Source organism: Saprolegnia parasitica (assembly GCF_000151545.1).
Source record: "Saprolegnia parasitica CBS 223.65 unplaced genomic scaffold supercont2.80, whole genome shotgun sequence".
Taxonomy (NCBI): Eukaryota; Oomycota; class Saprolegniomycetes; order Saprolegniales; family Saprolegniaceae; genus Saprolegnia; species Saprolegnia parasitica.
The window spans coordinates 44,333-67,286 of NW_012156474.1; the positions used below are offsets into that span (position 1 = coordinate 44,333).

The 22,954-nt window shown below is 59.5% G+C and overlaps 10 protein-coding genes across 10 annotated transcripts; 5 read left to right on the forward strand and 5 right to left on the reverse strand.

Moving 5' to 3' along the window:
• Positions 1–589: 589 nt before the first annotated feature.
• SPRG_12722 (hypothetical protein) lies at positions 590–2,273 on the reverse strand (the record flags this gene model as incomplete). The annotated part of the gene is made up of 2 exons (XM_012351439.1): positions 590–1,197; positions 1,652–2,273. The coding sequence occupies 2 exons, from the start codon at positions 2,271–2,273 to the stop codon at positions 590–592; spliced, it is 1,230 nt and encodes a 409-aa protein (XP_012206829.1).
• Positions 2,274–3,464: 1,191 nt separating this feature from the next.
• SPRG_12723 (hypothetical protein) lies at positions 3,465–4,784 on the forward strand (the record flags this gene model as incomplete). Its single annotated transcript, XM_012351440.1, has 3 exons — positions 3,465–3,693; positions 3,745–4,173; positions 4,226–4,784. The coding sequence occupies 3 exons, from the start codon at positions 3,465–3,467 to the stop codon at positions 4,774–4,776; spliced, it is 1,209 nt and encodes a 402-aa protein (XP_012206830.1). The 3' UTR covers positions 4,777–4,784.
• Positions 4,785–4,970: 186 nt separating this feature from the next.
• SPRG_12724 (hypothetical protein) lies at positions 4,971–6,232 on the reverse strand (the record flags this gene model as incomplete). Its single annotated transcript, XM_012351441.1, has 2 exons — positions 4,971–6,130; positions 6,217–6,232. 2 exons carry the CDS (start codon positions 6,230–6,232, stop codon positions 5,040–5,042), a joined length of 1,107 nt encoding a protein of 368 aa, XP_012206831.1. The 3' UTR covers positions 4,971–5,039.
• A 388-nt stretch (positions 6,233–6,620) lies between these two features.
• Positions 6,621–9,000, forward strand: SPRG_12725 (hypothetical protein; the record flags this gene model as incomplete). The annotated part of the gene is made up of 15 exons (XM_012351442.1): positions 6,621–6,724; positions 6,769–6,825; positions 6,875–6,898; positions 6,941–7,085; positions 7,136–7,252; positions 7,305–7,349; positions 7,396–7,494; positions 7,541–7,737; positions 7,790–7,846; positions 7,898–7,921; positions 7,971–8,112; positions 8,160–8,285; positions 8,335–8,379; positions 8,434–8,532; positions 8,580–9,000. The coding sequence occupies 15 exons, from the start codon at positions 6,621–6,623 to the stop codon at positions 8,934–8,936; spliced, it is 1,638 nt and encodes a 545-aa protein (XP_012206832.1). The 3' UTR covers positions 8,937–9,000.
• Positions 9,001–9,266: 266 nt separating this feature from the next.
• On the forward strand, positions 9,267–12,956 carry SPRG_12726 (hypothetical protein; the record flags this gene model as incomplete). Its single annotated transcript, XM_012351443.1, has 9 exons — positions 9,267–11,101; positions 11,143–11,502; positions 11,546–11,698; positions 11,758–11,914; positions 11,967–12,101; positions 12,160–12,393; positions 12,438–12,484; positions 12,536–12,873; positions 12,931–12,956. The coding sequence occupies exons 1-9, from the start codon at positions 9,282–9,284 to the stop codon at positions 12,954–12,956; spliced, it is 3,270 nt and encodes a 1,089-aa protein (XP_012206833.1). The 5' UTR covers positions 9,267–9,281.
• SPRG_12727 (hypothetical protein) lies at positions 12,921–14,050 on the reverse strand. The gene has a single exon (XM_012351444.1). The coding sequence runs from the start codon at positions 14,036–14,038 to the stop codon at positions 12,992–12,994; it is 1,047 nt and encodes a 348-aa protein (XP_012206834.1). The 5' UTR covers positions 14,039–14,050; the 3' UTR covers positions 12,921–12,991.
• A 1,336-nt stretch (positions 14,051–15,386) lies between these two features.
• On the forward strand, positions 15,387–16,523 carry SPRG_12728 (hypothetical protein; the record flags this gene model as incomplete). Its single annotated transcript, XM_012351445.1, has 4 exons — positions 15,387–15,614; positions 15,666–15,962; positions 16,014–16,091; positions 16,146–16,523. 4 exons carry the CDS (start codon positions 15,387–15,389, stop codon positions 16,464–16,466), a joined length of 924 nt encoding a protein of 307 aa, XP_012206835.1. The 3' UTR covers positions 16,467–16,523.
• Positions 16,524–18,267: 1,744 nt separating this feature from the next.
• SPRG_12729 (hypothetical protein) lies at positions 18,268–19,332 on the reverse strand. The gene is made up of 3 exons (XM_012351446.1): positions 18,968–19,332; positions 18,497–18,920; positions 18,268–18,448 (listed from the first exon to the last, which is right to left on the reverse strand). The coding sequence occupies exons 1-3, from the start codon at positions 19,295–19,297 to the stop codon at positions 18,339–18,341; spliced, it is 864 nt and encodes a 287-aa protein (XP_012206836.1). The 5' UTR covers positions 19,298–19,332; the 3' UTR covers positions 18,268–18,338.
• Positions 19,333–19,529: 197 nt separating this feature from the next.
• Positions 19,530–19,996, reverse strand: SPRG_12730 (hypothetical protein; the record flags this gene model as incomplete). The annotated part of the gene is made up of 2 exons (XM_012351447.1): positions 19,530–19,761; positions 19,824–19,996. 2 exons carry the CDS (start codon positions 19,994–19,996, stop codon positions 19,530–19,532), a joined length of 405 nt encoding a protein of 134 aa, XP_012206837.1.
• A 349-nt stretch (positions 19,997–20,345) lies between these two features.
• On the forward strand, positions 20,346–22,129 carry SPRG_12731 (hypothetical protein). Its single transcript, XM_012351448.1, has 5 exons — positions 20,346–20,576; positions 20,625–21,001; positions 21,053–21,174; positions 21,222–21,375; positions 21,434–22,129. The coding sequence occupies exons 1-5, from the start codon at positions 20,364–20,366 to the stop codon at positions 22,059–22,061; spliced, it is 1,494 nt and encodes a 497-aa protein (XP_012206838.1). The 5' UTR covers positions 20,346–20,363; the 3' UTR covers positions 22,062–22,129.
• The last annotated feature ends 825 nt before the right edge of the window (positions 22,130–22,954 follow it).

Consider the following 22,954-nt stretch of genomic DNA (forward strand, 5'->3'; position numbering starts at 1 on the left):
TAGTGGCTTGAAGTACTACTCAATGCCCCAATGTCTCCTCTCGGGTTGTCCGATAGCTCAACTTTGGTTGTCGAATGCCTCGATTGTTGCCTCGAGTCTCATCCATTCGGAACGCTCGCGTGTGCGCTCTATCCGATAGCCAACATATAGTATTCGACTCGACAGGTCTTGAAACGACGTCGTTCGCTGGCCTGCAATGGACGTGTACGTAGATGGTAGAGCTGCACCCTTGCTGTCGATGATAGAGTCGAGTCTCGCTACATGTAAATTCTTGAGAAAACGGCGCTTCGCAGTCTGGCATAGTCCACGACACACCAAACGAGAATGCCTCAACCTAGGCGAAGCAATTGAGATTTCATAGTCTTGAAATCGAGTTCCCGGTTTTTGGATATACGCATGGGTTGGCCTAACCTATGGCAGCGTTTGCTCGGCGGGGTTCAAAGGGCTATGGGTAGCAAGCATTAGGGTTCGTGAGCGTCTCATTGCGCATGATTTCCCGTGTCGCTTTTTATCTCTTATTTCGATGCCCCTTGCTTGACCTGGCTCGTGATCCTTTTCACACCAAAGTGCGAGATTGTGTACAATATGTCTATAGCTCGACCGGGGTATGGCTCGACGCGATGGCGTCCATGACATGGCTTGGCGACGTAACTAGAGCGCGCGGAAGACACGGCAGCGTGGGCGAGTACGTCGCCGCAAAGGCCAATGGGCCGAGGCGCCGGCAGTCGTTGACAAACTGGCGCAAAATGTCCTGCGAAACGCGCTTCGATGGCACACACGTGGCGCGCGCGGTACCGTTCCGCTCCTCGAGAAAGGACACGTCGATGGACGGGTCCAACGGCAGTGCAAAGCCAACCGTCCACGACAGCGGTGCGCGCCGAATGTCCAAGTCACGACCAATGGCGGCTTCGAGGGCCTCGAGCTCCTCTACAAACCTGGCGGCGAGGCGCAACGCGGCCTCTGCGCACTGCACTTCGTCGTTGAAGTCGAGGGTTCTGGGGCCGCCGCGCGAGAGCGACCGCTGGCGCCGGCGCGGCTTTGGTCGGCACTGAGCTGGACGCCGGAGTCGAAAGTATACGAGCAGTGGCACCGTAAGCAAGGCAAGGAAGGCCTCGAGAGCCAACGGGAACGCGCCGGCCCACGCCTCCAAGAGGACAAGGTAGACGCACGAGCAGACGAGGCCAGCGGCATGCAGCGCTGTCCATGCGACCGATATATCGCTGACGGCTTTGGTTCGGACGAGCCAAAGAAGCGGGCGAAGTGCGCAGAGCACGAGAACGAGCCGCCGATGAGGCCAACTGCGACGACGATCGATGCCATGGCGACCTTTGATTTTGCTCGACACAAGCCGTTGCAAGCGTTTCAAGCGGTAACTCGAGATGTTGTCGTAACGGCCACAACAAACGACGCTCAGCGAGGAGGTACACGTCGTAGCCATGCATGTGACGACGCCTCGGTTCTCTCTGCTTGGCTGCTAACAAGAAGACGTATCGGTGGGTTGGATGAACGAAAGGTCCTATATTCCCAACGCGTTGCTGCAAGCGTGATTAAAGAGCACTCGAACAAAATTTAGTAGAAAAATCATGTGTCAAAGTTGTTTTATGTTACGCCTTTGCCTTGCGTTGTCGAGCGACGGCCTTTTGAGTCGTACCTGCCTTGACAGGTTTTGTCTTCTTGACTGGCTTCTTTCTATTGGTCTTCTGGACTGACTTCTTTGTCGTCTTGGCCGGCGAAGGCGAGATGGCGCGGGTTGGCTTCGGCGTCGTCACGGGCTCGAGTTGCGAGGTGTCAATGGGCATACAGTGCAGCATGTCAAAGCAGCACGTCTGCCACACGTGGCCGACCTCAAAGTGCTCGATCCACTTGGGATCTGTGTACTCGACTTCGTACACGCCTTGCTCTAGCTGCCGCTCCTTCTTGAAGCCGCTGTAGACGAACGCGGCATTCTTCTTTAGCGTCGCCGGCGCGTACGCCGTCTGCTCGACGCGCTTTACAAACGTGTGCGCGTTCGCAGTCATCCACGCGTGATCCAGTGCTTGGCCATTGGACGCGATCGCAAAATGCTCGTTGGCACTCGAGAAACCTCTGTTGGGACCCACGGTGGCGTACGAGGGGAAGAGGAACCGGCCGTCGTCGAGAAGGAGCACGAAGAAGGAGGCGTCCGATGGCACCGTGTGGCCGCCGTCGTAGTAGACGCTGTAGACGCGGAAGACGACGATGCACTTGCCCCGATGGACGCGGACGACGCGGATGCGATAAAGGTCGGTGGCCATCTTGATGACAAATTGCACTCTGCGCACCATCTTGGAGGTCGAGAGTGGCTTTGAGTGATGGTCGCAAAAGACCTACATTCACCGATTTGGCATCTCGACGCGCGTGTGCAGGGACTTTCACCGGTCATGGACTATACACCACAACTTACGCCCCAGCGGCGTTTCCGGAGCATTTTGAGGCCAAGCTTCCAAAAGTATTTTTGCACCGAGCAGCTCAGCCTCGATTTATCCGGAATTCATAATAGAGCTCGTCCCCGAGGCTAGAATGCAATTGCATGAGGATAAAAGTCGTGTTGGGAGCTCAAGAAGGGACTGGTGGATGTGTAGCCAGGCAGAGCGGAGCTTGAGCATGACTTGCTTGTGTCTTGGACGTTAACGGTTGCTGCCTTGTCACAACGGGAATCTCGGTTCCGTCGCTGCGTACGATGGCGCACTTGCTTGGTAAAAACACAGCTTCACGCGAACGTACTCTGAGTAACGGAGCTATCGTGGGCAAGGCTGCAGCAGGGTGGTGACCAGCAGTTCCATGCCGACGGCCAAGATAAACAAACCAAGACCAAACCGATATAGTCCCACGGACAACCATCAGAACACCGTTCCATAATAACGCAGCTGACCAGACCGACGTGCACATCATTCAAGGAGCCCCAGTTGGACCAGAACGAGTAAAGAGCTTATGTTTTAGTGATGCTCTTCAAGCAAATGAGCCCACCTCGCTACCATAGCGACCCCCCCACGCCGAGCGCTACAAACGCGTTCATTGCAAGGCCAACGACGTCGTTTCAAAACCTATCGGATCGAAAATATATGTTTTCTATCAAAGCGCGAGCGTTCACAATGGATGAGACTCGAGGCAACGATCAAGGCATTCGAGAACCAAAGTGGAGGCATCGGACAACCAAAAAGAGGCATCGAGACATTGAGTAGTACGCCCACCAGAGGCTCTCAAAAGTCGTTTTTATGGACCCTTGACGTTTCTGCATGTCGATGTGGCTACACAAACACGCGGCGTGTATACGAGGCCTGCCGCTCTGTGGGCGTGCCACGTCATGTACAGGCTGGTGGTCAGATGTATGCCCGCACATGTCGCAGCCCGAACCGACGGCGATGGGCGAAACGATTGCGAGGCCAAGCTCTCTCAACTCATTCTGCCATTCTGCCATTCACCAAGTCCCACCAACTACAAGCACCATGACGCTCTCGGCCGACACGATCCGCCTCGTCAAGGCCACGGCGCCCGTCGTCGGCGAGCACGGCTATGCGATCACGTCGCAGATGTACTCGACGATGCTGCCGAGCGACCCGAAGATCTCGGCGCTCTTCAACCCGACGCACCAAGTGGTGCTGCCGGGCGAGTCGCGCGCGCGCCAGCCCATCGCGCTCGCCGACGCCGTCGCCGCGTACGCCAACAACATTGACAGTACGCCGTCCTTTCTCGTCGCATCGTACGTATCTTGATGATCGATACTAGACCTCGGCGCGCTCACGGCCGCTGTCGAGCGCATTGCGCACAAGCACGTGTCGCTCGAGATCCTGCCCGAGCACTACGACGTCGTGGGCACGCACCTCTTGGCGGCGATTCAGACGGTGCTTGGCGACGCCGCGACGCCCGAGATCGTGGCGGCGTGGGCCGAAGCGTATGGGTTCCTCGCCGACGTGTGCATTGCGCGCGAAAAGGCGATCCGCGACGAGATTGGGACGCAGCCCGGCGGCTGGTACGGCTGGCGCGACTTTGTCGTCGCCAAGGTCGTCGCCGAGTCGAGCGAGATCAAGTCGTTCCATTTGCGTCCGGCCGACGACAAGCCGCTCGTGGCCTTCCGCGCCGGCCAGTACGTCGGCGTGCGCTTTGAAACCGAGCACTTTACGACGCAGCGCAACTACTCGCTCTCGATGGCACCCCGTACGCCGATTTATATCCATGGCGTTGGATAGGATCATTATTGTCCGTGTAGGCAAGGACGAGTACCGCATCACGGTCAAGCGCGAAGGCCCTGCGGCGTCCGGGTGTCCCATGGGCAAGATCTCGTCGTACCTCCACGACGACGTCCACGAAGGCGACACGCTGCAAGTGTCGGTGCCCTGCGGCGACTTTTTCTTGGACGTCAAGGACAGCACCAAGCCCATCGTGCTCCTCAGCGGCGGCGTCGGCATCACGCCATTGGCGGCCATGGTCCACGACCTCCTCGACAAGAAGGTGTCCAACCCGATTCTGTTTGTGCACGCGGCGCGGTCGCCGGCCGTCGAGGCGCTTCGCGACGAACTTCGCGCGCGGACCTCGGACAATGTGTCCTTTGTGAGCGTCTACGGCACGCCGGTCGACGGCGAGCGCCACGGCCGCCTCAGCGCCGCGCTCCTCGACGAGATCATTCCAAACAAGGACGCGCACTACTACTTTTGCGGTCCGCCGGGCTTTATGCGCACCGTGCGCGACATTGTACTATCGCAGTGGCACATCCCCGCGGCCCAAGTCCACTACGAGTTTTTCGGCCCGCACGATGCGTAATCAATCCACCGCACGGGATATTTCATCTATATTTTTCGTTTGTGGAAAACATTGTCTACGATGGACAATCGTGCAAGGCAAAGATGATGTGGTTGCATCTTGCTCGACACGTGCCTTATATCCATGTTGCTGCACGGTTGGATACACTACAAGCCGCGGGTCGATCCCTGGAGCATGATAATGCGGATGCCGCGTGGGACAATATTGAATACATTTCTGGTACTCCTGGGTACTCCTAGTGAGCAAATTATACATGTCGCACGTTATCCTTTTTGACCAACGCACGCGACGGCGGCGGGGCGACGGCGGCGCGTGTGGCAATAATACCCTAGCCCTAAGAGGCCAAGGCCGACGACAATCCCGACGCCGACGCCAAGGAGCGCGGCTGTCGAGTTGTCGCTGGACGTCGATGGTGTTGTGCTGTTGAGCGGTACCACGAGAGTTTGGACACTGGTGATGGCCAGCTGATTCGTGTCGTGAAGGACGCCGTAGTCCCACAAGGTCGATGCCAGCCATTGGGTCGTCGACTCGTTGAGGAAGAACGATTGCACTTCGAGCATGCCATCCGGATCGTCCGTGATCACTTCGGCCGTCATCTGCAGCGCGGCGGCCGAGCCATTGACGACGTTGTACGGCGGTGTCGTGACGTAGACGGGCCACGCAGCGAGGAGGGTGTCGTTCTTGCTCGTGGCATTCACCTGTGCGTCAACGAGCAGCTGGGAGACGTCGACGCCATAGCTCTCCCACGCGGACGACGTCATGCCTTCAATCAAAAGCTCCACGACGACGCTGTAGTTGGTGGCGACGTACTCGGTCGTCCAGTCCACGGGTGCGGCCGGCGCGCACGAGAGGCGGCAGAGCGTATCGCGGCGGATGGCGCTCTCGCACTCGGCGATGGCGGCCGTATACTCGGTCCGGCACTTGGCCTGGATGCACTGGAGCAAGTCCGGGACGCACGCGCATTCGTCGAAGCTGTAGATCGAGTTGCAGGCCGCGTAGTTGCTGTCGCAGTAGCGCGTCGCGCACGACGATCGCTTGGACCAAAACGAATGCGAGCTGAAGACCACGACGATGCGATTGGGCCTCGAGACCCAGAGCGGCCTCGGCGTCACATACGCGACGTACGCAGGGCTCCGCGAGGCGGGGGCTCGATTGGGCGCAGGCCGGGGGCCGGGGTTGGCCACTGGTCTCGGCGCTGGATTGGAGGCGGGTTTCGGGCCTGGGTTGGAGGCAGGCTTCGGGGCGGGGTTGGAAGCAGGCTTTGGGGCTGGATTGGAGGCAGGCTTCGGGGCGGGTTGGAGGCGGGTCTCGGGGCTGGCTTTGGCTTGGATGCTGGCCTGGAGGCGGGCTTGCTCTTGGCCATGCTTGGCACTCTTGGGGCGTCAAAAATAGATAGGAGATCCGAGTGCTGCACGATCTCACATCATGGAGCTTATCCACCGCCGTTCGCCGCCATCTTGGAAAACGACCTCATCTTGCGAGTCGTCAAGCGTAGCATCTATTTGACTGACACACGACCAAAAATAGGACGGTCAAGCCGATCTGCTGCTCCCCAGCATTGCAGCGTCGCAGCTCGACCCTAGGCAATCGGCAGCACGCGCTGGATAACCGCGCCGCCACGCGTCGGACAGACGACTTGTCCATTGCACATTGGATAGACAATGTTCGGTGTATCCAGTATTCGGAGTTGCCTACTGGATCTTGTCAGCCGAACGCCGCGAGCCGGAGCAAAAAGCTGGCGCCGCCCTTCGAAACGTATTTGATTGGTTGAAAATATCAAGATACGAGCGTTTGATTGGACGAATCGCAACGAATGGGGCGACGCCATCTACCCAGTTGCCAACATGCACGTAATCGGTCTCATCCTGGCGCTGTGGGCGGCCGTCGCCGCCGCCGCCCTCGACAAGGCCCAGCGCGTCCCCATCAGCGTCATCTTCCGCGCCTACTGGTAAGTCTTCTGCTGCGATCGTCGACCACCGACACCCTGTCTAGCCCTGCCTGCCAATGGTACATTGGAGATCCGCTCATCAAGCTCATCTCGGACCCTGCGTACGACGCTTCGCCCATGGTTCACCGCATGCTCATGGCTTGCTTGTAGATTCCGCGCCATCACGGAGCTCTCGTAAGACGCCTCCTCGTGCATCGCGTGTAAGATAGCGTGTAGCTTGAACCCGGCAGCGGGCATGACCGAGACAGACGCCGGCTTTGACTGCACAGGCGGCCCGTCCGAATGCGAAGGCCACCGGTGGTTCGCGTGCATTCTCGACAAGGATAAGGACTCGGTCGAGACGTACATGAAGCACATGGCGGTAGGCGAAACGCCGTCCGATGCATCTGATGACATTCCTCTCTAGTGGAGGCGCGCGACGGCAGCGACACGTGGCAATCGCGCCTCGAGTTCTGCTACCCCGATCCGGTCGCGATCGCTGCGCTGCGCAAGTGCAAGACCGAGGACAGCACGCGTCTCTTGCGCCAGGTAGCGAAGACGTCCCCATGCCACACCAATATCGTCATACGGGCTGGTCTAGCTCACCAAAGAAGCGCAAGCGCTGGACCTCGGCTGGATGCCCTACGTATGGCTTGCCTGTGCACCTGCGCTTCGTACAGAGACCTACGTAGACCATCGTTAAAGGCGGCGTCGTCGGCGATGTGACCAAAGGCGTCATGCTCAAGGATCTCAAGCTCGCTGTCTGCAACGCGTACAGCGGTCCTGACAAGGTACAATGACGTTGCGTGCATCTCATATCTCACCAAGCGTGTCTAGTACCTCCCGATCGAGTGCTACGGGCTCCTCGGTCGACCGACGCCGGCTGTCGCATCGACGACCGTGGTTGTGCCTGCCGCTCTCGCCGCCGCAACCTCGAGTCCACTGACAACACAACCACCCACGACGACGGCCCTTCCAACGACACTGCCAGCAGCCGCCAAGATTCAACTCCAAGTCGTCTGGCGCGCATTCTGGTACATTTGCGACTCGATTTTCGGCTTTTCGTATGCGACACGGCGCTTCTAGCCCTGCATGCAAGTGGTACCTGAACGACCCGCTCTTGCGTGTGCTCCAAGACCCCGAGTACGACCCGCGTCTTGGTGTTATCGGACCTAATTCTCTATCCGATGCTAGGTTTACCGATATTCTCACCTTCAAGTCGACAACGCTCTTCCTCCTAACAGAGACATGACAAATATGGGACTAGGCCGTACCCCTCGGGCTCGACGACGGGCACGAACGGCGCATTTAGCTGCACGGGCGGCCCCTCCGAGTGCATGGGCCACCGCTACATGAGCTGCGCGATTCACTTGTACCCGGTGGTCGCCGAGCAAGCCAAGCACTTGGCCGTACGCGCTGTACACTTGTACCGTGACGATAGTATCGATGCGAATAGTGCATGGAAGACGAGAAGAAGCCGCGCGGCGCCTGGGATAAGATCGTAAGCATGTGCTTTCGCGGCCCCGCGATCGCGCAAATGAAGGCGTGCTACCAAAAGGACAGCGCCAAGTTGCTCGAAAAGGTTCTCGAATTGTCCTGCATCCTGTGGACTCGACCGCCTTTTGGTCTAGTTTATCGAGACGACCAACACCGTCGACACGCCGTGGCTGCCCCACGTACGTCGCATCATTATGATGTTCTCCCTTCTCGTCGCTCACGCAACATCGTAGACGACGGTGGACGGCACCATCCTCGGCTCGCCGACCGAAGGCGTCAGCTACGACATGCTCACGCTCGGCATCTGCAATGCTTACAAGGGCCCTCGCAGCGTAAGGGACTCGAACTCACGCTACATGGCTCTACATCGGCGCGCTAGAAACGGCCCCGTGCATGCCCGCCGCTCGCCGCCGACGTCTTGACGACCGTGCCACCGACGACGACGACCGTGCGCCCAGCCGTCGCCGCCGACACTGACGACGAAGAAGACGACAAGAAGGATGCGCCGGTGCGGCCGTGCATCAACCGCGAAAAGGGCTTTGTGTACGAAGATGCGCCGGACATTGGCAAGCGGGGGCTGCGCAAGGGCGCCGAGAAGCCGGTGAAGCTCCAGGTGGCGGTCCCGGCATCGTCGTCGTTGGCGTCCAACCCGCTGCTCGTGCCGGTGCTGCTGCTGGGCACGATCCTCTTTATCGTTGTCCGCTTCTCCAAGACGTCCGAGAAGAAGGACATGTAGATGGTGTACACACAGTAGTAGCTCGAAGTGGCCTTTCCACCTCGTCTTCAACATGCGACCATCGCTCATGGTAGCCGAATGATGCGTCTGCTTCGCTTGGCTGCTTGAGAGAGGCGCGGGGGCGCGGAACGGGAGGTACTAGTAGCCTTGCACACGTACTAGCGATGGCCATGGCAGCTCCACCAGGCGGGAACCATGACTGGTGTGCCATTGACACCTGCGAGCGCGCTGTGGATTGGCTGAAAACCAGCTGCTTGCGGCGCCAGGATTGGTGGATTGGCGTTTCTCGGTTGGATTTTTGCGCCAGGTTGACATTTTCGATACTTCACAGCATGGGCCAGTTTGATGCGCTCGTCGGCGTCGGGAGCGATCCGGAGACGCAAATGCTCTTCCTCTTCGAGCTCATTGAGGCGCTCCATCTGCACCAAGAAGAAGAGGACGAAGAAGCGCATGACCGTCGACGATGGCGATGGCGACGACGATCCGCTTCCGACGTCGCCGCTGATCGAGGTATCGACCTTGACCAACGTGCTCGTGCATGCGTACTATTGCCCGACGACGATGCTCCTCGTACTCCGCGCCATGAACGCGCTCTTCGACACGGACCCGGCCTTTGCGAAGGACCCGTCCTTGAACGTGCACGTCGTCGAGACCGTCCTCTGCGCGGCCATGAGCCTCCACGACACCGACACGACCGAGCAGGCACTGCGTTGGTCGCGCGCACTGGCCCGTGACCGCCCATCGTGGGTCCTCACGTCCGGCGCAGCGTACCTCTTCCTCTCGACGCTCCATGGCACGCACGTCGCGACCAAGAAGCGCGTCTTGGAGCTCGCTGTCCGCGCGGCCAACGTCGACGCGTCGCCCGAGCATGCAACAGCGCTCCTCGCCATGGCCGATACCGTCGTCATCGAGTATGCGAACGATCCGGACGCGACGCTTGCCGCCCTCGCGATGCAGTGGACCACTGATGCGCTCATGCTCGTCTTCGTGACCGATAAAAGCTACCTCGCGGCGTTCGCTCACGACACGGCCGTGGTCTCCTTCTGGCGCGACGCCTTTCCCCGCTGGTCGCACGCGCAGCAGCGCTCGATCCTTGGGTTCCTCGAGTACCTCGTCCCCGTTTTCTCCGATGGCATGCTCTCTGCGTGGTGCGAGGTCCTCGCCACATACTGCTTTGCCCCTCCCAGCGACAACGCGCCAACGCTCGCGTACTACGACATGAAGGCGGCTGCAATCGCCGTCCTCGCCAAGATGGCTGCCTTGCGCGAAAGCAGTATCGTACCCCGGGCTCCGTACGAGCCCGAGTGGTCGTGCAGTGAGTGCACGATGCTGCAACCCATGGCGTACACGTTCTGTGGCGTCTGCGGCGCGCCCCGGGTGCCCACGCACTTTGAGATGCAGCAGCAAGAATGGCTCATCCGCAAGCTCCGCTACGACCAAGTGATTGCGGGCTACGCGACAAGAACGTCGTGCGAGGACGATGCGAGTGATGCGACGCTCGCGCCCCGGATCGCGCCGCTGTTTGCCGAACCGATGGGCCACTATTTGGAGTACGAGGCGCAAGAGATGGCACTTCTGCTCGGACTCCCTCTCTACATGCAGCTGCTTCCGCCCGACGACGCTTCCGGGTGGCACCGCGTGTGCCTCGGTCTCGGCATCCTTCGCGTCACGGGTCGCCACGATGAGTGGGTCGCCGACCAGATTGCGCAGCTCCAAGCAAGCATGAAGGACCCGCACCTTCTTGTGCGTCATGGTCTCGTCGCGGGTGAGCCGACGCACGCGCTGTTTAACCTGGTCGCGCAACTCTCGACCGAGAACGACGTGCACTGCCACGACGCGCTCTACGAGGCGATCGACGCGGCGTGCGTCACGCAGCCGCCGACGCTGTACGAGATGACGGCGAGCGGCTGGTTTTCGATGCTGCTGACGCGGTCCAAGGCGGCGCCGTGGCTACCGCACGCGGTGGATATCCAGCAATTCGCCGCCGAGCTTTCGTTTGCGCCAATTGACGGCCACTGGCACGAGACCCCGCTGCGCCTCCGTCTTCGTCGATGCGATGGCGTTGTCGACGTCACCGCGCACCCGCTGACCTCGGTGCAGCACGTGCTGTCATCGGTCAAGCACCTCGTGTCGGCCAAAAAGGCGGAGGCGCGTTTGCTCCCGTCGTGACGTTGACGGCCCCTTCGTTGCCGCTTGTCGTCGACAGCACCGAGGCGCTCGGGTACCTTGTAGCGGGCGGGCGGACGTGCGCGCCATCAGACTCAGTCCTTGTCGCGGCGCTTGCGGCCTCGCCGAGCGATCTCTACGCAGGCATGGTTGAATTGGACATGGTCGAAACCGCGGTGCCGCCGACGGCGCCACTGACGTGGCTGCGCGCGCAAGAGGCGCTGGCAGTCATGCCGCGGTTGACGCAGACGTTTGGGACGATGGTCCAGGAAGAGTGGCGCCAGCTCTCACGCGTCGTGCCTGCGGCCGTCGCTTCGATCCTCGAATTGCAGCCGACGGCCGTGCCCCTATCGCTCCGCAGCAGCTTTTTTCTCGGCTCAAAAGCCCAGCGCAAGACCCGGTAGCTTTCCTCTTCCTCGCATCCTCGTCTCACGTATACGTAGCGAGGAGATTAGCGGACGCACGTCCATTTCCGTGGCGCGCGATGAACTATTCACCAACAAGACGTGGACGACAGTGCCACCGTCCAGTGTGCTCTATGTGAGCTTCGACGGCGAAGCCGGCCACGGCGTCGGCCCCACGACCGAGTTTTACACGTAGTAGACGCGGCCATTTGTTTTGCTCGCGTTCTACTAACTTGTTTCGTTGTATGTAGGCTACTGGCGCGGGCGTTCACGGCACCGACGCAACGTCTCTGGCGCGCTCCCGACGCGCCACTCTTCCCCGCACCCCACCACGCTGCGCTCGAGGGCAGCAGCCACACGTTGCAAGCATTCGAGACCTTGGGCCTCGCGCTGGGCCGCGCCTTCCTTGTAGATAGGCTCCAGTCTTGCATCCAAATGGCTGATACCGAGGATGGTGTAGGATGGCTACTCGCTCGACTTGCGCATCTCTACAAGCCTTCTCAAGCTGCTCCAGGGCGAGGCGCTGGGCTGGGACGACGTGCTTGACGTGGACGCGTCGTTGTATTCCTCGATACAGCGCCTCGCGACGGTCGAGGTACACTATCTGCTCGCTTCATCATGGGGCTCGATGGTTGACCGATGAGTATGCGTAGGACGTTGCTTCGCTCGGGCTCTACTTCAACCTCCCGGGCGTCGACAAGTACCCGCTCTGCGATCAGGGCTGTGACCGGCCCGTCACGCGTGCCAACCGCGACGAATACATTGCGCTCGTCAAAGACCATCTCGTGCGCGTCAGTGTCGCGGGTCCGATTGCTGCGCTGCGCCGTGGCTTTGCCGCGTGCTTGCCGGTGCACACGTGGCAATACTTTACACCCGCCGAGTGGCAGGTTGGTGGCATGTTCGATCGGAATTCTGGTTCAGTGTGTGCTAGACGCTCTTGCATTGCGATCTGCCGTGGACACGCGACGAGCTGCAGCGGTACCCTCCATAGGAATCCGCATCCGTTCTGATTGGTGTCGTGATGTGTAGCGGTCTCTGCTGCAGCGCGGGGTACGCGTGGGAATCCGACCAGATCCAGTGGCTCGTGGATGCTCTGGTGACGCTTTCGGCGTTGGAGCGCGGTCAGTTTCTCCTCTTCGTCACGGGCAGTCCGTGCCTGCCGCTGGCGGGCTGGTCGGCGCTGGGCCTCACGGTCGTGCCAGCGACGTCGGCCACAGGTCGGTGCACGAACGGAAAGGCATTGTCGGTTGACGGCGACGTAGACGCCTCGCTGCCGTCGTGCAACACGTGCCAAAAGTACCTCAAGCTACCTCGGTACTCGTCGCGCGACGTCTTGGCCGCCAAGCTCCGCGTGGCGTGCACCGAAGGTAATACACCACGTCTTTGTCGTCTTGGTTTGATGTCGGAAGCAACTTTCTGACTAGGCCAAGCGTACTTTGCATTGGATTAAGTTATATGCATCTCTCGATATACCATCTACGATCTTTACGCGTGGCGCACCACCGTCCAGTGGGCCGCCGACGTGCGGCTTGCGTCGATAGTGTCCATGGCGACGCTCTCCGAGTGTTTCGCACCAGGGTAGCAGTCACTGCAGCGGCTTAGGAACTTGCCATTGTCCGCCTCGAGGCCAATGGCGCCGTTACCGAGGTCCACGCAGGTAAACTCGGCCCACGGCTTGGCCTGCGCGACACGGCTAAACGCTTGGTCGACGACCGACGCACCCGGCACGAGCTTGTACTCGCGGTTTAGGTACGTGCCGTCGTCGCCGCGGAAGACGAGCTTGCCATTGTCCGTGTTGAAGACGGTCCATGTGGCCTCGGGCGTCATACTTGGCGCATGGGCAAAGACGGCGCGGGGAATGGCAAGGCAGTCGTCGCAGCGACCCATGAACGTACCAATGTCGCTCTTCAAGCCGACGACGTCGCCGTTTGCAAACGTGCAGGCAGGCGACACGGGGAGGCGGTCGACGGCCCACTGCGCCTTGGCGTCTGCCCAGCTCTCGGCGTGGACGAGCGTTGCGCTGCGGTCGCGGACGAGGAACTTGCCCGTGTCAGCTTTTAGCGCGATGCGGCCGTCGTCCGCGACGACGCACGTCCACTGGGCGTACGCACCGTCAGACCAGTGGTTGGCGTCCACGATGGCGGCCGGCGTGTTGCGGCAGCGCGCGAGGAACTTGCCGCTGTCGGCCTGCAGCGCGAGCGTGCCGAGGCGGCCCGTGTTGTAGACCTTCCAGGTCGCCGACGGTGCGACAGCCGGCGCGACGACAGCCGCCACGTCCGTCGTGTTGTCCAAAGCGACGTACTCGCCCGTGTCGGCTTGAAGGGCGATGAGGTCGCCGTTGGCGAAGGCGCAGGCCGCGGGCACGACGTACGGGATCGGGCCCGTGTCGCCGTGGAGCCAGGCCGGGAAGATGGCTTCGGTCGTCACGTAGCCGCCGGCGAAGAGCGCCATGGCGCCGAGAAGCATGCGTCGGTGGCTGGCGCGGGGCGGCGCCGAGCGGGGCACAAGGCGCGTCGTGACGGTTGGTAGCATGCTGGCAAAAGCAGAAGTGGCAATGACACAGGATGTGGATTACGACCGAGTATCTATCACACCAATTGGGGGCAGTTGCGCGTGCTGGCCAGTACAAGGCGGAAGTGTGATAGGACTTTGAATAGTGTTTGCGGAAGGCCCGCGGCATGGAATTGCATCTCGGCAACGAGAAGGCAAAGGCTCCCGCGTGGTCCTCTGTGCGCGCCTCATAGAGCGCCGGGTGTGTGGCGGCACACATCGATACCGGGTGCGACAGCGCAGACGAGATGGAATGCACCCAGACAATGGATGGAATCCAACACTATTTCGATCGTTGAGTCATCCGCACCGTGCCAAGCGAAGAGCAGCAGCATCTCCTTTGAGCTTGGACGCGACGCTCGCGATGACGTGCATGCAGAAGCCTTTGTACTCTATGACTCGATCTGCTGCGGAGGCTACCTCTATAGGACGAGGTGGTCGTTGATCTGGTTGGCTGTGGGAGGATCAGGCCCATATCTTTGCATCCTACGCTGCTTGGGGCCAATGGTTCCGAACAAGACCGACTTCTTCACTTCCAAGCTGGTACAGCAGCTACTGCGCTTGGGACTGGTCGTTGTGCGCTTGCCGCGGCTACTCGGTGAAGCAATCAAATGGATGGCAGCGCTATGTCCAGTACTAGTAGTCTCTAGCCATGAATTGCCACTCATACCACATCAATTGACCATGATCTTGCATATAGTACTTCTATAGCGAGACTCGTACGACTTGACGTGAGCGCTATCGCTCGTAGAGCAGCCATGCTCCTTGTCGGATGCTCTTCGAGCAGCAGCTGGCGCTGTGCGATTGCGCTGTGCGATTTGATGGGCATGCATATCGCCATGTGATTGGCCAGGTCTGAATCTTTCGGACCATCCATTGGCTGCAATTAACGATCTCTTTGTGCCCATTACCGATTGGCCAAAAGTTTAACAATCCGCGACAGTGATTGGCGCTCGCGTGCATTGCCAGGATTGGCCAAAAAGCATCTTGAAAAGGTCCAATGGGTTCGTCCAAGGTGGCTGGAGTGCGCTTCAGACCGGCAGCACCTGACATGGCATCAATCTGGAAACCAATTCTGGAACTCGTTCTGGAAACAAACTCTGGAAACAAGCTCTGGAACTCATTCTGGACCAAACGCAGAGCTTGCAGTCAAAGGAGCGAAGGACGCTGCACCCATTCCTGTCGCAGCATTGTGGTTTATGAAGACGATCGCGCGCCATCAACCAGTTTTTATACTCTCGCATCCGGATACATAGCCAATCACACGCGCAAATTTGGCAATCCTCCGGATACACCGGGACGACCACGCTGCCACTTCGAGATTTCCACCATGAACGTTCCGGTCTTGACGCTTCTGCCCGGCGACAGCTTTGCGCCCGCGCCCGCCAACTGGCCCGTCCACGATATCTCGGCCGACCAGGCGCAGGTGCTCGCCAAGCTCCAGGCCAAGATCGACCTCGCCTTCGTGGCCAAGAGCACGGGCAACACGACCGACGCGGCGCGCAACGACGAGCTCCTCGCGTGGTGCGACACCCGCTGCCTCGTGCGCTACCTCAAGGTTCGTGGTTGCTGGACGTCTACTGCAAACGACTCTAACGAATGCAATTAGGCCACCAAGTTCCACCTCGACCAGGCCATCGAGCGCCTTGCAATCACGCTCAAGTGGCGCTTTGAGTACGCGCCCGACAAGATCACGGCCGACGAGGTCGCGCCCGAGGCCGAGACGGGCAAGAGCTTCCTTAGCGGCTTTGCGCGCGACGGCCGCCCCGTGTGGTACATGCGCCCGCACATGGAGAACACCAAGACGCATGACCGCCAGCTCCGCTTTACATGCTACAACTTGGAGAAGGCGATCGCACTCATGCCCGAAGGCCGCGAGTCGGTCGTCATTGTCATCGACTACGAGGTATGCCTTGCTGCCTACATCACGTTGTTGCTCATACTATCTGGGATGTAGCACATCAACCGCCACAACTCGGTGCCGTTCTCGGTCGCCCGCGAGTTTCTGCACACCATGTCGAGCCATTACCCCGAGGTAGTCACATGGTTCGTCGTCGATGATGTCATGTACTTATAAAAGTCTACCTAGCGCCTCGGTGTGAGCCTCATGGTCAACGCGTCGTGGTACTTTTCGGTCGTCCTCAAGCTCCTCTCGCCCTTCATCGACAGCGTCACGATGGCCAAGCTCAAGCTCGTCAAGACGGCGCACATGGCGTCGGCCGGGCCGGTCGCCGACGAGATGACGCCAGAGGCCATTAACGCCAAGAAGCAGACGTTCTCTGGCAACCACGCTGACGCGCGCCTCTTTGTCCAGCCCAAGTACCTCCTCCAAGAGTACGGCGGCAACTTTGGCTGGAGCTGGGACTTTGCGTCGTACTGGTCGGCGCTTGCGGCGGTCCAGAAGCACTAAGAATCTCAGTCGATAGACGTTTGTGTACATGATACATTTCGATGCATGTGTTTCGACAGGTCCCTTGTGGGGTGAGCTGGCAGAACCATTTGTTTGTAGTCAACGAAAGAAATGCGAAGCGCTCATCGTTCGCGACGACCGCTGCACACTCTCGACCAAGTGCTTCAAACCAAAGGTGCTCTTCTCACTAAACAGGTGCCGTGCGCGCAGCTCCACACTAGTTTAAACGGCAGGCCGTCGCTACAATTGTACGTATTACAGACACGACTCCATCGTCGTCTTGGGTCGACCAGCTCTTCGGCACTCGGAGCCACAAACATAAGATTGCGTCAATTTTCAACCTCATTCAAGACACGACATACGGTGCAAGATCTCCGATTCGGCTGATTTCAACGACAGACAACTTACGTACAAACTTACATTGTTTTGATTAATTAACTTACCCTATCCTATCCTACCGATTTATGTCAACTACAAGACTGCGTAGTCGTCTCGAATCCAAGGGTCTTCCGTGTCGATGTGCGCTAGAGGCTGCGCTTCATAGTTCGGATCCAAGTACGCGCAGGGCGCTACCTCCTCATGGACCATGTCTTCGTCGTCTCCATCACCATATGCCATGCGGTCTTGCTCCAGGCTGATCAAGAGCTGGACGTTGTACTCGAGTCTCGCCACTTGCTTGTCCTTGGCATCGTCCTTGGCGGCCATCGCGTGTATCTGCAGGTCCTTCGATTCGCAGTCGGCGTGACTCATGCCGAGCTGCTCGTTGAGGCTCATCTTCTGAGAGACCAAGGTGCGGTTGGTGGCGATAGAGGCGTCGTACAATGCTCGGAGCTGGTCGAGGGCGACGGTGGCCGTAGAGGCGGGCTGCTCGATGGCAGTGCACTGCGCTTGCAGCTGCTGTACTTGGTCGTTCTTGGATGCGTCCGAGGCAGCCGTAGCGCTCTCGAGCTGCTTCTCGAGGATCTTGGCGGTCGTTATGAGCTCGGCCATCTGCTCGTTTTTGGCAGCCACGAGAATGTTGTGGTCCAGCTGCAGCGCCTTGAGGTCCGCGCCAAGGCGACCGACCTCCGACTCCTGGACGGACTTGAGGTGGCAGATCGTGTCAAAGTGCTGCATGGAGCGGGTTTCGTGAAACTTGCGCTCGGCCGTCGCCGTCGCGAGGCTCGTCTCAAGCTCGAGGATACGAGTTTGGCGGGTGCTGGACTCGGTTGTCACCGCCGCCAGTTGGGCTTCCAGCGCAGCGATGCGCGATTCCTGCTGCGTGGAGGCAGGCAATGATCGAGGCAATGGCGTTGCTGGGACTGGATCAGTGGTCGGTTGCGCGTGTACAGGCGTGCGAGGTGTCGGTGCGGCGGCTTGGCGAGGCGCCCGAGCAGTTGGTGGCGCTCCTTGGGCGGCACGCGTTGGCACGGTCGGCCGGGTGCGGGTGCGCGGCGGCACCGTGGTGCGCGTCACGGGAGTCAACGTGGCCTTGGAGGCGACGTTGGTGGAGCTGTTCCAGCGGGGCTTGGTCATCGTTGTCATTGTTGTCGTCGGTTGTCTGCAAATTGGAGAATGAGCTAAGGATGCCATGCAGCTATCTGCTTGTAGAAGCGCATGAAGTTGCTTTTACAAGTAGAAGCTTTTGTCCGTGAAAGAGCGACCTGCTAGGAAAGGGCTACGCGGCACCTCCACCGTCGAGACAACGGAAGAGGGAGTCAGGAAGCCATAATGCAGACGTCCTCACGGACGCTCTTCTTGTTGTCGAGTCCAAGTGCCTCCTTCACGTCGACGCCTTCGGCGGGGACGCTCTTGGTGGCAAGTAAATGCTGCTCTCCGTCCAGAGACACTTTATTGAGTGCTTTACAACCTGTCTCGATACATTTGTGTGTTTTAAGTGGTGTTGCCGACCACTTTGTAGCACTCCTTGATGAGAGCGCTTTGGCGGCTGTTGATGCCAATGTAGCGGGACACGGGGAAGCGTTCGTCGCGGTCCGCGAACCCTAATCTCGCTAGTAAGTACCACGGTAACTATACCAGGACAACGCTACCTCGCTTGCCGTGGGGCGGACTGGAAAAGATCTTGAGCGTCGGTTGCTTGGGCGGCGGGTCGGGGAACTGGTTGTAGATCGTCGTTGGGTGGCCCTTTCGAGCCCGCATCGCCTCCTTCCACTGCAGCTTCCAAAAGTCATCTCGGTTCTCAATCGAAGCCGGCACGATGTGGTCGAATCGATCGCGCTTCGGCACGTGGCCGCTCTGGTTGCTCGCGGCCGAGTGCACGCTGGCTTGGTTGAGCCCCGAGACGTTGTTGCTCTGGTTGTTGCTCGTCGTGAACGTCGTCGCAGTTGGCACACAAGTGCGTTCAAGACGCTCCGAGAGCTCCCGCGTCAGCGCCTTGTACTTTTGCAACTCGATGCGCATCGACTCCTTCTCCATCGTCGCTTCGTGCAGCGCCACGTTCTTGAGCTCGAGCGTCTACGTAGCGCATGAGATTTTTGTGTGCTGCTCCAAACGACGCGTACAAAGGCAAGGTCGCGCAGCTGCTGGTCGGCCGACGCCTGCTGCGACTCGGTTGCGAGCGCCTTCGAGCGCTCCGACTGCGTCTTGGTCTCGTACTCGTGAAGCGTGCGGTACGCGGCTTGGAGCTCCTTGCGCTGCGTTTCGAGGTGGCGACGGAGCAGGTCGATGGTCTCGGACATGACGAGCACTTGCTGGTCGGCCTCGGACGCGTCGGTTGCCGCGAGCTCGAGCTCGAGCTCGTCGAGGTCCGGGTCGAGCTCCAGCCGCTGGTTGAGAGAGAGCTGCTCCGGCGTCTTGTCAAAGAGCTGCGCTTGCAGCGACCGGCCTGCCATCAATTCCCGCAGTTTCCAGCTCTGAGAGAAAGGCCGGTTCACGAAACCAACGTCGGCGTTTCGCCTTGGAGCTCGGTTTGTCGAACAACGATAATGGTGCTGCCACGTCATGGGCACTTGTATTTCGTTTCGGTGATAAGTAGAGTAGCGCTTTCAGTCTATGAACCACTGGCGACGGTGGCAGTACGACGCCATGTCGTTGGGAACGATCCTGTCGACGACGTCGTCAGCTCTAGAACGTCCGTGGCTGCTTAGCGTCGAGTTCCCGGAGCTTCTTGGCAGCGAGTTGCCGCTCGCGCTCGTCTTCTTCGTCGCGCGACCGTGCAGTGCTTTTCATGATGCGGCCAAGCGCAAATGAATTGGGAGCGAGGAGGCGGCGCGTGCGTGGCGCGTCCGGCTTCTCTGCCGTTCGATTTTCAATGACGCGGCGACTAAGACTGGGATTGCGCTTACGGCGCTCATGGCTACGCGATCTCGATGTAGACCGAGCATGGCGACGATCCGGCGACCTCGAAGGCGACCGTACGCGGCGCCGGGCTGGCGATGCGGACCGCGATCGGCGCCGGCGAGGTCGTTCTTGTCGCTCTTGCATGTAGCTGTCGGGGCTTCCTTTGCGGCGATGAGATCTCTGATCGTCGTCGCTCGGGCTGTGGCTGGCGGTGCGTCGTCGCCGGTCGTCCTGGGCGCGGTGGCTTCCATCCCGCAGGCTCCGGCTCCTCATGCCAGCGCAGCTGGCAGCTTGGTTTTTAAATTTCGTGGTTTTTATTGTATTGCATACAAACACCAAGTGCTTTCGTCGTTTTATCCCATGGCATCGAATGTCCATCCGCGCGTATGATTGGTCCATTTCTATAAGACTGTTTCGTATAAAGTTGCCAACCGCGTGCTGTCGATCTTGCATCCAACTTAGTAGCGAAATCAACTTCTGAATAGGAGCTTGAACATGCCCCAGAAGTCATCGAACTTTGCGGATGCAAACTTGCGGCCAACATCAACTTTTATAAAAAGGTGCACGCACCATGTTGCAGCCCACTTTCTTACTGCGAGCCTCCGACCGACGACGACGATGGCAGGCAGCTTGCGGCGCTGCTTCACCGCGCTCCTCCTCGGCGCCCACGCGGCCTACGGCTCGGTCTACCCCGTATCCAACGAGCTCATCGTCGACGCGACGGCGCCTGCGGATGCCAAGGTCGCCTACTTCCCGTTCCAGCGCGCTGAAAAGATGTTTGGTTCCAACCACGGCCCGCTGTTTGCCGAGCACGGCAGCTCGTCTGTCCACGTACGCCGCCTCTCGCCGCCTCTCTACCCTTGCTCACAGCATACGTAGCTCAACATCTCGGGCGTGAACGCGTCGTCGGCCATGAACGGCGGCCGCCTCGTCGTTTTCCACTACCAGGCCGACAACCTCAACGCGCTTGCGGACGCCGAGGGCAACCTCGCGCTCTTTGCGTGCTCGCAGCTGCAATCCGAGCTTACAATGGCCGGCATGCACCACTTGGAGCGTCGTGAATTCCCGATCGTCAACGGCTCGGTGGTCGCGTCAACCACGTACAAGATCAACAGCAGCGGCTGGATCGACTCGCTCGTCTTTGTGTGCTCGGAGACGCACGCGAGCCAGGCCGCGGTGCCGTTTACGGGGACGCTCACGGTGCGCAATCCGTACGGTCTCTTGCCGGCTGTGTTTTATGGTCTCCTGCCCTTCAGGTACCGTACCGCTCATTTCTGCGCCACGAGGTACTAACTTCGGGGTCGTAGCGGGTTCCTCTCGCTCGGGTATCTTGTGCTCGCCTTCTTCTTCGCCATCCTTCTCTGCCTGCACCGCAAGGAAGCCATTGCGCTTCAAGTTGGTATCTTCGCCGTTCTTCTCCTCGGCACAGGTATATTGGCCGGCGCATCGTGCAAGCGTCTACTACGTGGTGTCTAGTGTCGTCGGCGATCTGGTTTATCGCCCTGTACGAGATGAACCAAGTCGGCCAGCCCTTTAGCTGGCCGTTGCCGCCGTTGTACATTGCCGCGGTGGCCTGCGACGCCGGCATGCGCACCTTTGCGCGCATGATTCTGCTGGTCGTTTGCCTCGGGTGCGACCGAGTGTCCTCGTTTCAACGTTAGATTTCGTGGGCAAATGGACACTGGTAGGTACGGGATTGTCAAGGACACGCTGCCGCGCCTCGACAAGGTGCTCATTGTGGTCATGTCGCTGGCGTACTTTGGCACGGGCGTCGCCGACGACTTGATTCGTGAAGCCACCGCCGACCGCAGCAGCGGCCTCCGCGGTCGGTCGCCGTCGATCTGGGCGCTGCTGCAGCTCGCGTGCAACCTCGTGTTCGTGCTGTGGATCTACCTCTCGCTCGAGACGATCCTCAAGGACCTCCGGTCGGCCAAGCAGTTTGCGAAGCTCAAGATGTACGAGGCGCTCGCGTACAGCCTCGGTGGTTTTGTGCTGTTTTTCACGATGCTGACGGCTGTCGCTGTCTCGGGCCGCGTCGGACTCTTCGAGTGGCCGACCGAGTGGGAGTGGACGCAGCTCGTTGCGTGGCCCGTCCTCAACTTTATCGTGTCGGCGGCCATGTGCGTCATTTGGCGCCCGACCGCGCGCTCGATCGCGTATGCGTCGCAGCTGCCGATGGAAGATATCGAGGACGATGAGCAGGAGCATGAGGACGACGATACCAAGGACAAGAAGGACGCGGTCGCCAACATTTCGCCGCGCTTCACCGTCGGTGAGGACGACGATGACGAACACGTGCTGCATAGCAAGGTCTAGACACGTGCGTTCAACGTAAAACCTTGACGATCGCAATTTTTGGACAACTTGTCTTATTTTAAATCGCCCGTCATGTTCTAGCGATCGTGCGAGGTTCGGCCGCCGTGTCATTTGACTGGCAGCAAACTCACAGTCTGCCCAAGGACGTTGACCGATGAGTATCTGGGTGGCTCTAGCCAATGCCATCAGCGCATGTTTGGAGCCACGTACGCTAGCTTCTACCTCATTCAAAACACGACATAGGGTGCAAGAGCTTCGATTCGGCTGATTTCAACTACAGACAACCCACATAGAAACTTATTACATTGTTTTGATTAATTAACCTACCCTATCCTACCGATGTATGTCAACTACAAGATTGCGTAGTCGTCTCGAATCCAAGGGTCGTCCGTGTCGATGTACGCTGGAGGCTGCGCTTCGTAGTTCGGATCCAAGTACGCGCAGGGCGCTACCTCCTCATGGACCATATCTTCGTCGTCTTCATCACCATATGCCATGCGGTCTTGCTCCAGGCTGATCAAGAGCTGGACGTTGTACTCGAGTCTCGCCACTTGCTTGTCCTTGGCATCGTCCTTGGCGGCCATCGCGTGTATTTGGAGGTCCTTCGATTCGCAGTCGGCGTGACTCATGCCGAGCTGCTCGTTGAGGATCATCTTCTGAGAGACCAAGGTGCGGTTCGTGGCGATAGAGGCGTCGTACAATGCTCGGAGCTGGTCGAGGGCGGCGGTGGTCTTAGAGGCGTGCTGCTCGATGGCAGTACACTGCGCTTGCAGCTGCTGTACTTGGTCGTTCTTGGATGCGTCCGAGGCAGCCGTAGCGCTCTCGAGCTGCTTCTCGAGGATCTTCGCGGTCGTCACGAGCTCGGCGATCTGCTCGTTTTTGGCAGCCACGAG